At 44.7% G+C, this 13,553-nt stretch overlaps 1 protein-coding gene across 1 annotated transcript; it reads right to left on the minus strand.

Moving 5' to 3' along the window:
• Positions 1-6,995: 6,995 nt before the first annotated feature.
• Positions 6,996-12,085, minus strand: zic6 (zic family member 6). Its single transcript, XM_030397391.1, has 2 exons — positions 10,652-12,085; positions 6,996-8,621 (listed from the first exon to the last, which is right to left on the minus strand). Exons 1-2 carry the CDS (start codon positions 11,607-11,609, stop codon positions 7,990-7,992), a joined length of 1,590 nt encoding a protein of 529 aa, XP_030253251.1. The 5' UTR covers positions 11,610-12,085; the 3' UTR covers positions 6,996-7,989.
• Between the last annotated feature and the right edge of the window lie 1,468 nt (positions 12,086-13,553).

Raw genomic sequence — 13,553 nt, forward strand, 5'->3', positions numbered from 1 at the left:
TGTGGTGCCAAAAAAACGTATATTTCTGACAAAAAGTTGGGCCATCTGCAGCTTAAATGGTTGTTTTTAGACAAAAAAACAATGTTTCACTGAACCTAACCAAGTGTGTTTTGCACTTAAACCTAAAAAGAGCATAAACACAGCACTGTGACAAGAGAAACATCTAAAATTGAACCTTAAGAAGGTTTTAACTTATCTGTGGTTTTGCAGAAACGTACTTTGCCAAAATTTATTCTGGCGATCGGGTTGATCACGGGATTAAAACACTGCAGCTGTTATTGATGCTGAATGTGCGTTACTGCTGGCACACACACACACACACACACACACACACACCTACACAGATACACACACACACACACCTACACAGATACACACATTGTGCATCCCATTACCATATCATCGTATATGTCCAATACAAGGTTACGCTGCCTTATTGATCATGTAAAAGATGAAGGGACCGTCAATCACTTTCCCTTCACCACTCTTAATTCCGTTACCTGGGCTCCTCAAAGACACACCACTGGCTTATTACTCTCTCTCATGCTCCCTTGTGCTCCCTTTAGCTTGCGGCTAATGATAAACTATTTCCATCAATAGCGCTTCAACTTCAGAGGGACCTAAATGACACTTTGGTCTGTTTGGATTATTGGAATTGATGGCTGTAAATAAATAAAGCGACAATGGGTTACCCCGCATTTTCTTCCTGTTGCCGGCGCACCACGAGAGCTCTTCTGTCTGAGTCATGCACTTTGGGGTCAACACCACACCAAATCACATTTGTCCCCTCCATTAATGTCACAGCCTTAAAGCAACATATCATCACAGTGTGGAGCTTGGTCTAACTGTAATTGAAAAGGCCCAAGGGGAATTCCTGGGTTGTGTGTGGGCCCCCCCCCTTAACCCCCGCCGTCCTCCATCCATCATTGTAGAGTTAGGCCCTGGGGTGTTCTTGTAACGCTGAAGGTTAACAGCGAGATCGCCGCGCATCCCCGCTCCCGGCTTTTCCAAAAAATGCGGGCCCTCAGCACTGCTACACACATCGACTGGAAACTATTTACAGCATCACGTGAAGTACATGCATTAATTTGACGGCCACATACCAAGGAGAGCAGGCTCAAGTGTGTCAACACATCCGTGTTCAGCGATGGATGGACTTCAATAGGGGTGTGATCAGAAACAGAATCCTTCCTTCAGATGTCGAGTTCACAGGCTTGATTACACAGCCGCCTTGCAATGCATACTGCAACAGATAAAATTAAACACTCGCGATTACTCTTTGCTTTGAAACGCCCTGGACCGCGATCAATGTGGTCCCGGTTTTTTTTTTAAGTTCGACCTCAAACGACAGAGATTTGAGAAATCATACAAAAAAGTATTCAAATGCAGTATCTCGCCGCGCAACCCAGCCGCCGCTAATGAAATGTGATTGTTTTGAGAGACGGCAAAGACAAACAGGCACTTAGGGTCTCTTTTGCGCTGTTTCTGTACAAATCTGAGTCGTTGTGCTCTTTAGGCTTCGTGATCAAAGCCTTCTAAACGGTTCCTAACAAAAGCTTCAAATGCATCCTGTAAAATGTGAATCATTAATCAGAGGCTCTCGAACGTAACTGATGATTTTCTCACAGATCATATGCTGCAGAACTGTTAAGAAACACAGATGAAGATAAAGGCAACAGTTCCCGCTCAAACACGCAGATTTAAGCATATTCATCTGGCTCTTCACATACATGAAAGCTCCCAGCTGCCCTTGCCAGCGAGCTGAGGACATTAAGGCTCAGCCCGGTTGATCTCTGATGACAAGGGTCTGGAGGAGGGATTAGAAGCACGGGGACCAAAGTTATGGTCATTCCCTTAAAAGGATGGCATTGCATCTCATAGGCCTGGAGCTTGCAGGAGTTGAAAGATCTTCAAAGGTCGGCTCACCCCACACAACCTAACTCACACACACAAAAAAAAAAAACCTTGGAAGCATGAATTTTGAAACATGTGGACTTCTAAAATATTATTTATTTCTCCCTTTTTGCGTTGCGACAGGCCACAACAAACCACTGCAGGCCACGTCTGAAAACTTTCTAGCTTGTTTTTTTTTTTTTTTTGACTCTTCGTATGAGATAATCATCGTCAGTCGCGCGGTTACCTCCCGAGCTCACCAGCTCGCAGGAGACCATTAAAGCCTCCGTGGTCTCTCCGAAACTGGCTCATCAGAAACTGTCAAAATATCTGTTATGTAAGGCATGGATAATGAATGAATGAAAAAAAAAAAAAAAGTAGAAGAAAAAAAAAGACATCTTTTTAAGAACCATCCACAGGGGTAAATTGCAATGCATCAAAAGACAGATATGCATTAGATATGAGGAGAGGCGGGGCCTTTATCTCTATCCCGCTGCATATTGGCTGTTCAGCGATACCCAGTTTTTGGGCGAAATTCTGCAACAATAGTCGAAGCGCTGAGCGGTCGAGGGAGCTTGGGCTTAAGTTGACAGTGGAGCGACCGTTGGGGAGAGTGAATGGGAGCCTAGTTTAATAAGCCCTGGTACAGGCTGGACTTCACAGGGGGCTGGCACCGCTGAAATCAGAAAAGAAGTGCGGCGCAGATGAGGATGAGAAAGAAATCTAAAGGATCAGTCTGGTTAAATCATAAGAGCACAGCGCTGGGACTTGACATTCCTGTTCACCATTTTGTGGTTTGTAAACACGTAAGAATGGCAACGATTGCATTGTCTCACGCAAGAGCCGAGCTTTCTGATGGTGTGTTTTTTTAAAAGCCGATTAATTGTCAACCTGTCAGATTACGAGAAATAAAAAGACTTTGACGTGAAACAGATTACCTTGCTTACGTTCTCAGAGAGGAGCTCCACTTCCACTTCACTCCACTGTTTCATCTTATTGACACTCGTGTTACATATTGTTAAAGCGTTCACTTAGAATCAATCACTTTTCATTGTTACTATTGCCCTCATTATTCATTGTTAGCTTCACTGATGCCTTGATGCCGAACCCCCCCCCCCCCCTCCCTCAGTGGTCCTTTTTCTCCAACTGGAAAGAGAATGCGAGAAAAAATATTAAAACAGCAGTGCAGCTTGCATCCAGTTTACCATGAGGGGTTGCAATTTTCCATGGAGAGAAGGGCAGGGAACAGGGGGAGAAAAAAAGAAGATGTATGAGTCGAGCTCCATGCATGTTTCTGGCAGAGCACTCCTACTTACCATGGAACCACACTGGCAGAGATTAGGGGGCCATCATGAAGGAGCCATAGAGGGTGAAGATAGCCAGGAGCTGCAGGGGTAGAGATAGATGAGACGGAGGAACAAGAGGACCTGGCGAAAAAAAAAAAGGGGGGAGAGGGGGGAGCACAGAGGGGTGGATGAAAAGAAAGCAAGTTGGGGAGCACCAGCACCACTGGCTTGACCTGGGGAGGATGGGGGGGGGGGGGTTGGAGGGGGGGAGAAGCCAGAGATCCAATTAAAATCACACTTTGTCAGTCGGAGTCAACGCTGACACAGCCCGAGCCGGCTGCTTAAACCTTACTTGGGAAAGTATGGGAGCCGCGCAGCGCAAGTTACGCAAGATGTCATACACGGTTATGATGATGCATAAAAACCAAAGACCTGGTGTGACAAAGCAGCCCACCCCCTGGTACACAGCTGGGGCTCAACCCCAGCATGGCATAACAGCGACCCGGGGGGAGGGCGAGATAGCAATTCAATGGAACCCAAGGTGAAATGGATTTATTTACATTAAATTGATTTATACCCCCTGTATACCCCCTGTCCAAAATGGCGCCTGTGCTTGTTGCTAGGCAGAGAGCGCGGGAGTAAAGATGGCGGCGGACAAGTGGCAAACTGGGAAGCGGAGGGCTAATCAGCTGTGATTACTGGGGGGAAGGGTGTGGCAGGGTTCAGTGATTATGGAATATTACCACGGCTCGGACAGAACATACCACGTAACGCGCACGCGATGCAGTTGCGGACAAAAATCCACGGCTCGGGTCGACGCCTTTTGGCTTCCTGCTCGTTCTCGTGCGGCGAACGGAAAATCAGTTTTCCATATGCAAATCCAGAGGCGTCTCTGAGCACCAAATAATGTTTGATCACCTCTATTGTGTTTTTTCTGAGGCGGGATTTACTATTTTTGGAAAATGGAGGAGAATAGGGCAGAATGTGACAGTGCAGACAAGCGTTGGGGTTTAGAGGATGAGCTCTGGAGATAGAAATACCGAGTACGTTGAGATTACTTTGAAAACATCGATACTACAGTAGCACCAGAAAGCTTTTGATGCAAGCTATTGATAAGGTTGCAATACAAGAGAGGAGCGATCTCAGAAATTTCAGTCACCGCATCATTAAAGTACGCGGATCAAAGCCAACCCAGTTCACCTCAATTTAGTGGAAGAAAGGAGCACTTGACAATTGAAATATTTTTTACAGAATCAGCCACTTTAAATGATCCATCTTAGGCCACGCCATACTACTTAGCACAGAGTCTTAAACTCCCTGAATATGATCCTCGGTATCATCCCAGGGTCGTGCTGGTGCCGATTCACAACCGCTGCTCTTTAGCAAAAACAAATTAGAAAAGAAAATGACTGAAGCAGAACCTGTCCACCGCCTCTCGTCTAGTTTCAGCTCGGTTCGGCTCTCGACCCCAAACAATGTTGCTGGTGGATGGAAGGTTTGGTTCAAACTGGTTTCAGAGTCCAGATACTGCAACTTGTGGATGCTTTTCACATAGATGCCTCGTGGAACGCTAAAAAAACCCCTAAAATTAACTGCAGCCAAACTCGAGGGGGAGGACTTTTAAAGAAAAAGCATCATCAAAAACTATCCGACTCTCCCAAAAGATGTATCCCCACGAGCAACATGTGCAACGCAGACTTTTAACCGGCACGCGGAATGCATAAACAAGTTCATCACAGTTTTGCACCAAACTCAAAGAACAATTACACTGTAAGCACATAAAAACACAGCCGCTTACTTTGCATGTTTTCACAGAGGATTAGAGCACTTTTATAAAAAGAAATCGAAGGACGAACGCTGCAACAGAAATAACACGAGCGGCTCGGAGGTTTATATTAAAATGTTGCCGTACACACAACATCCAAACAAGAGACACCGCAAAACCAACGTCTTCTGAACTTTTAAACAAGCTAAAGCGTGTAAAAACTAAACGGTCGACACTGGCAGGAACACACAGTCGTTCACCTCCATGTGTTTTCTTTGTGTGTGTGTGTGGCCATCGAGACGACTGCCCCTCCATCGAATCTGTTCGCTGGAATAAAGAACATCCTTAAGAAAAAAACAGCTAGTTAGCCTTCAAATCACTGTAAGCATAGAAAGATTTCAAAGAAATGTAAAAATGAATGCACTTTTGACCTGGCTTCCTTTTGATATGCGAGGCGGAAATTGGTGTATAGAAAGGCGGTCATCTTAAATGGTATAAAATGCTGACATCTATACATGCAGGTGCAGGGAATAAAGCTTTAGCTTCCGGCAGCAGAGCCTTTATTACCTTATTCATCATAATTGAGACCCGTCCGACCTCCACAATAATCAAGCCATCGCAGTGTTTTTCTCGGGCAGGACGAAGGACGGACAATCTCCTGTGTGCATCATCTTTAGCTACACACGATTACACGTGCCATTAACTGTACTTCAACCTGGTCACTCAGCAGGTGATTTTGTCAGAGAGAGGTGTAATTTTTGACACAGGGAGTCAAAAAAAAAAACAAAAAAAGAAAAGAAACGGGCAGAGTAAACCAAGAGTGAGCTGCATGACAACAACACTGACTAGAGATGAATTCAGCTCTGCACCAGGATCAGCAGCGAAAAAACTTAATTTGAAGCTGTGCCGAGGCTTCAAACTGAAATCTTCTCAGCTTATTTCTCTACAATAATGAGGTGTTGGTTGAAATTTGCATTCCAGAAGGTACAAGAAAGCAAGCAAACATGAACAAATGTCAGCAGAAGCTGTAACTTGGGTGAAGTGAGGCAAAACATTATTTTTTTTTTGCTGTTATAGCAGCAAGGGGCGTCCAAAAAAAAAAAAAACTAAAAAAAAAAAAAAAACTAACATGTCGTTTTATGAATATCATTTTTTTTTTCCTCCAACTTTTTCAACTTTTGTCGACAGCCAAAGGAAAAATGAACACCACATATCTGTCCCCTCTGAGCGGGACTGTGATTTTTGAACTGTGAAATCCAAAAAATCTGTTAATTCAGACTCAAAGTGAGGAGCTCGGAACACTTTGAATGTACGAGCCTTCACAGAGGAAAAATAAAAGCCTTTCTGTTTGTGCTATAAAATAATGACAGGAATACTAAATGGGGCTGCATCAGTGTTTGCACGACGCAACGTTTTGGAGGCTCCATGGGTCAAATTTGCGTTCGCAGCTCGCTGTGACCTTCAAGGTTAGAGACGCTTTTGGAGCTTGTGTGTGTGCGCACGACATAAAAAAAAAAGTGAATCAGGGGATATAAAAATCTCCAAAAGTGACTCGAAGTGGAAGCAGAGAAGTACACGAGGGCGTGCAGAGACAGAATGCGCGTGACCTCGTGCCAGGTACACCTGCGTCCTGACGCGCGCACCCACATGACGTAGTTTGGAGCGTTTAAATCTCGCAGGTTTTGGGTTGAGAGACCGCTTGACTTTTACACTTCAGTCTTTTGTTGTTGTTGTTGTTGTTGTTGTTGTTGTTTTAAAGTAAATTACAGTCGATCACGTGAGATTCACCTGAACCAATGCACGTTTTTTTCGTGTGAGAGGCCTGACAGAATAAATCGTCTGTGCGTCACGAGATCCAGGCGGCGCCGCGTGGGTTTGCACCAAAAAAAAAAAAAAAAAAAAACTGCTAACCTGCAAATATGGCGGACTGGAAATTATATGAATTAACCAAAAAAAAAAAAAAAATAGAAAAAAGAAAAAGAAAGAAAGAAAGAAAAAAGTTTCAGTTCACGATGAGAATACATTGATTGGGTTTAACCACACACGCCTGATCAAAGAGAATATAGACACTTTAATAAAATATAGAATACATAATTAATTATACAGTAGGCTTATGTACAGTAGAACTGTATGCTAATTAAACGTTTTTAATAGTATCACGAACACTGGTTTATGCTCACACTGGTCTTACTTTGCACAGAAATGTGAAATATACATATAATACAAACAGAAATGTGTAATGAAAAGAGGGAGAGGAGCAGAACTTAATCAAGGGATGGAATAATAATAATTAAAAAGAAGAGAAACTTACTGAGCCTCGCAGTATCTTAATTACAGACTAATTACGCTGCAGGCCCATCGCGCAGGCTCGTGTTAGGTCACACATCTTTAACTTGAGAAGAGATCTCTCGGATATTTATTCCGTCGTGCGAAACACATAAAGACATGAATAATGTTTTCTATCATCCCGACACACATTACATCTAGTTTACATTCAGTAAAGTTCCCCAACACTCAGGGCTACATTCAGCAAGACGTTTTCCTTTTCTTTTCTTTTTTTTTTTTTTTTTTTTCTCTCACTTTCCAGTAATATAGCCTGTAAGTTCAGAAACACGCAGATTTCCATTAAAAAGAAAACAAGAAATCGTCTCTCTCATTTTTTTTCCCTCTCGCTTTAAATTGAGATAGATATCTTTAATAATTATGTAACACAGCGAACAATTAGGCATATACACTTTGTTATAGTTCCTCTAAGAAACCGTGGAGGAGGAAGAGGAGGAGGGAGAGGAGGAGGAAGAGGAGGAGGAGGAGGAGGAGGGGGAGATGCAGCTCCAAGCCGGACCCGACCGGACAAGGCCTCACGACGACACATTAAGCTTCGCCACATTTTAAAGTAGGATGACTCAGGAAGTGCCACGAAATATCTCATACAACAATCACAAAGAAATACAGAGAGTAATAGAGATACAGGTGTAAAGTGTTCTATAACATGGAGAAAAAAAAATAGGCCCAGAAAAAAAGCAAAAAAAAAAAAAGCCTTGTTCCTCAGAGAGTCGGGATGTTGCTGCACTGCTTTGGTGGGAAGGAGTCCACGCCGCTGTGGCATGTGTACCATCCGTTGACGATGCTTTTCTGAAAGGGGGAAGTGGAGGGGAAAGTCCTGGAGCTCTGGGCGAACGTGTGACCTGTCTGGCCGCAGGGGTACTGGGAGGACTGGGACCTGTAGCTGCCCCTCTGCAGCAACAAAGGGTCCAGCAGGGGCTGTGACCTGTGCGCGGAGTAGTCCAAACTGCTGTCAAACGTGTGATGGAAACGTGACCTCAGGGTCGACTCGTCTCGACTCTCCGGGGACAGGGGGGCGTCCTGGGTGGAGGTTGGTGGTGGATGCGTGGGGCTGATGTGGACTCCATCCGGGACTCGGGTCGACCTGGCCTCCGCGGCGTGACCCCCGTCACCTGGGGGACGCGCGTCACCGCTCTTGGCGTCGTGGGCCTTGTTGCAGTGCAGCTTCATGTGCTTGCGCAGGGAGCTCGGGTGGGTGTAGCACTTGTCGCAGCCCCTCACCTTGCACATGTAGGGTTTGTCGCTGGAGTGCACGTGAGAATGTTTCTTTCGGTCGCTGCTGTTCGCAAACCTCCGGTTGCAGCCCTCGAACTCACATTTAAAAGGTTTCTCACCTAAACGTGCAGAGAGAGAAATGGCGGCGGGTTATGACAAATGCTTGACAGGCCCCCGGTGCATGCTCTCCATGAACATACATCCTTATTATTACCATCATCTGTAGCATGAGTCAGCTGAGAGCGCATCATGCAACCAGGTTCATTAAAGAAAAAAAAAGAAGACCCTAGAAAACCCCCAAAAATGCACATTCAGGCTCCAGTCGACAGTGTGAAGTGTGTCTGATCCTCAGCTGTCAGTCAGTGACTCTGCGAACACACAGCCGCTCTCAGGCCCTCATTAGAAAATGCCTAAAAACGTCACATTGTTTTAGTTAATTGCTCCTAATGCGCACAAAAGAATAACACACACACACAAAAACGCGCAATGAGTCATAAAACTGTTCAAACCAGTTGCTGAAAAACTTTTGGTAGCAACAAGTGAAGCCACAGTGGAGCAACAGGGCTTCTGGATCAACATGCCTTGGAGTGGCATGGAGCTGAAACAGCAAACGCAAAGATTTGTTGTTTTTTTTTATTCTTTAAATGGAGTTATCGTGAGCAGGATGAATTATGGCCATCGGGGTGATAATTGATCTCCCAGCTCAGAAGAAGCGCCCGCAGCAGCCGCGCAACTGTTCCGCCGGACAGACCAGCGGCCTGAGAGCTGCACTCACAAACACAACTTCAGCAGCTTCAGTTAAATTATCAGCCTGAAGTTTTAATGAAGGACTTTGTTTTAGGAATTTCAAAATATAAACACACATTTCATTGACACAAATGGTGTCTGGTTGAAGACTCAGTACGCATGTGCAGCTGTGTAACAACAACACGTCCCCCTCTCTGTCTCTCTCCTCGTCCCTCTCATTAGTTAAAAAAAAAAAAAAAAAAAACAATTTAAAGCACGATTACACCTCATAAATAAATATTTTTCTGAGGCTCGTTCACTTCGTTCGTTATTTACATTTTGGAATTTAATTGCAAACATTTCGGTTTAACTGCAAATCTGTGACCAGGTGTCTGTGACGTGTGGAAATAAGAATTAAAATACGACTGCAGACTGAATCCCTTTATTTAAAAAGTGTCTGTGCTCAGAAGGAAAAGCCGCAGCAAAGTCTCCATTTTTAGATGAAATGCATGTTTTATTTTCAACTCGATCTCAGCGTGTTTCCTCACAACAAACCGGCCAAACTGATAGAAATAAAACAAAGATAAGGGCCAAAAATAAAAATCTCTCTCTCTCTCTCTTTTTTTTTTTTTAAGGAAACGTGACTCGTTTTGTTTTGTATTGATAATTATTTCCTTTGCGGGCTGAGGTCATCCGTTCGCTCACCTTCTTCTGTCTTTTTTTTCCTTTTTTTTTTTTTTTTATTTCCCACTCCATCTCTGTGTGATGTGCTCTGAGTCCCTGGGAGGCACAGGCAGCGTAACGGCTACGTCACAGCTCTCCGGTGTCCCGGCATTTATTTAATAATTTCACTGAATGAAGTGGGAGAGGCACCCAAACCGCCTGGGCCTGCAGACTATGAGCCTACTCGTCTGTTAACTGGCTCACTTGGGGGGAGTGGGGGGGGGGGTGGGTGGGCTACTATTCACGTGTGTGCGTCCTCCTGGAGCCTGAAACACGCTGCTGCCCAACAAACAAAAAAAAAACAGCACAGACACGGCGAGCAGCAGCCAAGGAAGCTCTGCTTGGACACACCGTTTCTGACTCTGTGGGCCTGGGTAACAGCAGCACCACGTGACGGTAATTTAATACAAATCACAACAATAATAATAAAATTAAGAACAGCGAAAAAAAAAAAACGACTGTGGCAGAATCAGCACACGCCCATAATTCAATTAAATAATGAGAAATTAAAAACATGCTCACACAGATAAAGAAAAGTGATAAATGTCAATGAAGGAGTTTGTCAAGTTGGAAATACTGAGCACGTTTTAATTAAAATAACACACATCAGAATGCATTATTATTATTATTATTATTATTATTATTATTATTATTATTATTATTAGCAGAGGATGGTGTTACAGGAGGATTATTAACTGACCTGTGTGAGTCCTCTTGTGGATCTTGAGATTTTCTGACCTCGCGAAAACTTTCTCGCAGCCGTGGAAGGGGCAGGGAAAGGGCTTCTCCCCTGTGTGCACCCTGACGTGGTTCACCAGCTTGTATTTGGCTTTGAAAGGCTTCCTGTCCCTCGCACAGCTCTCCCAGTGACACACGTACTCGGAGTGCTCGGGTCCTCCGACGTGCTCCACTGTCACATGGGTGACAAGTTCATACATGGTCCCGAAGGCTCTGGAGCAAGGCAGCTTCCCAACCCCCTCTTGGCCGTCACTCCACTTGCACACCAGCTCGTGCTTCACTGTCTGCTTGGAGCACCTGAGGAAAGCGTCGCCTCCGCCACGCTGGATTGCCATGTTGAGGGGCTTGTAGAGACCCAGGAACTGTGTGACGAGCTGCTGGCTGTTTCCCTTGGGGTTGATAGCCTGGCTGTAAGGGTGAGTCCGGTTGAGGAGGTCGCCAGGTAGACCCAGCATCATCTGGCTGCCGAGGTCTCGGGACGCGTCGGCGGAGGCGTGGGCCTGCTCCTGGTAACTCGTGAAAAAAGCATGGCTCCTGTTGTCCCTGCAGCCAGGGAAGTCACGATACCTTCCAATCCCGCCATGTTGGTTAGCTCTTGATGCCAGTTGATCAGTGACGGGTGGCATGCCGGCTCCAGAGAGATTGGCTCCAATGATAATGCCCCTAGGGCTGTGCTCTAACCGGTGGCCGGGGTATCCAGAGTCTGAAAAATTGGGAACCGAATGGTCAACATATGCACTGGACCTCGTCTCGGGGTAGTCTCGCAAATTGTGCGAGGGGCAGAGTTTTAAGGAACTGCCAGTGGGGTGTCCCATGTGCTCTCCTGCCAAAGGTGGCAGCACCACGCTGGGTTCAGTATTGCTCTCCCCGGGGTTGACGCAAGAGAGAGGGCAGCCACTAAACCTCGAAAGGCTTGTCATGTTTTGTTGTGAGTTTGGCTGTGGGTTTGCAAAATCAAACCAATTCAGCACTCAGGAAACACCTATAAAACTCAGGCTCCATGTCCCCCTGTTTGTATATCATCTGCATGTGAAATTCTTGGCCGTGAACTTCGCAGAAGTAGGAACCAGACTCAATTTCGTTAAAGTTGGTGTGAGTCCCATGCCGTTCACTTTGCCCTCTTGATTTGTGGCAATAACCGTGGTAGTAAAAATGCTTCGAAACAGGCCATGGTGCAATATAAAAGCACAGCAGGCAAACCTGCTTTTAAAAAGGGAGCTTTGGGATTGGTTGGAATGCGCCGTGATTGACAGGCGCTGGGTTTGTTTTAAAAGGGACACGCAGGCGTTCACCGCACGACTCCGTTTTCAAATATCGCAGAGAAAATGCTTTGAAATGTGCCGCGATACCCGCAAATATTGTTGCCTCTTTAACTTTAAGGCGCCTTCTCCTAAAGACCCCCTTTCTCCAAAAAAAAAACCCCTCCACGTATGAAGGGGAAAGAAGAAGAAAAAAAACACAACGCAAAAGGTTAATGCTGAAATACTTAATCATGTGATGAAAGTCAAGTGATTAAATGCAGACATGAGCAGAACACAAGACAATCACAGCCCCCCCTCCCATCTAACCGTCTTTTATTCCACTGGAAATCTTGCCAAAGCAAATGTCCCACTGCTGCCCTGCACGAATAATGGAGAGACTGGCCACTGCGTGTCCAGGCCAATTATTGTCAAAGCTCGCGTTTTCTGAGTTTGGAGTGCCACATGTGAAAAACAGCGAAGGGCTGCAACTAACTCTCACAATTAAAGCAGTTATTGGACATGATTTAAAATGTGAACAAAGCGCGGCTGCATGACGGGAAAGTTTATTTACGGCAGCGTTTTTAGTTTTATGTAGCACTGAAGTATCTGAGTATCTTCACATCAGTGTTTTATTTTAAAGGATTACACGCATTGACTTGTTGGCATCGTGCCCGAAGAGAAATATATATAAATATATATATATAAAAAGTTTGATAAAAGCAACAAGTAGCTCCACGTGACGCACCGGACCGGCGACACGTCACAGGTCTCAAATGGAGACACTTTATTCCAGAGGAGCTCTCTGCAGCAGTGTCACCGGAGGAAGACAACAGAACATGATGTACTATTTTACCTCTGAGCCTCAGTGTGAGCCCGCTCTGTCTCTATACATGGAGCTGCTTTTTTTTCTCCACATTAAGGCCAAAATAAATTAATAATCATCATCCAGCGTGCGCGCCATGCGTCACGCGGGCAGGCCTATGGCAGATGTAAAAAAAAAAAAAATAGCTAAAATAAATAATAAAAAAAAAATCGTTATGTAAAAATGTAAATCATGAAACGTGACCAAAAACCCAGTAGTGGATAGGCTCGAGTCTGCCTGGGAAACTCAGATAAACTTTCTTACTCCGGGGTGCTGTGAGGACAGCAACCTAAAGGCTCTCCATTCTGCTCCAGTGCTGCGCGTCTCCTGCGCTTTGGTTCTGATTCTATCAACGCTTCTTCTCTTTTTTCTCCTTCTCCTTCTCCTTCTACTTCTTCTTCTACCTGCGCCAGTTTAGCCAAATTCCTTTATCTGCTGCTTTTATTTAAATCTACATGACGTGGCGTTGGCTCCAGACTGCAGCTTATAGATTTAAGGTAAAAACCCTCCTTTAAAAAAAGAAAAAAAAAAAAAAAAAAAAAAAAAAAGGACTAAAGCTGATTTAAAACGCTCAAATTATTATTTAATTTTTTTTAAAAAGAGAGAGAGAGGAAAAATCCCCCTTTTTTCCACATTGTTATGCTGACGTCACCTGCAGAGACAAAGCAAAAAAAAAAAAAGAAAGAAAGAAAGAAAGAAAGAAAAAGGGGCCCACTTGACATTAAACGCCGCGAAATAGCAGCCAGGCCTCAAGAACTGGC

This window comes from Sparus aurata, chromosome 18 (genome assembly GCF_900880675.1).
Source record: "Sparus aurata chromosome 18, fSpaAur1.1, whole genome shotgun sequence".
NCBI classification, from domain to species: Eukaryota; Metazoa; Chordata; class Actinopteri; order Spariformes; family Sparidae; genus Sparus; species Sparus aurata.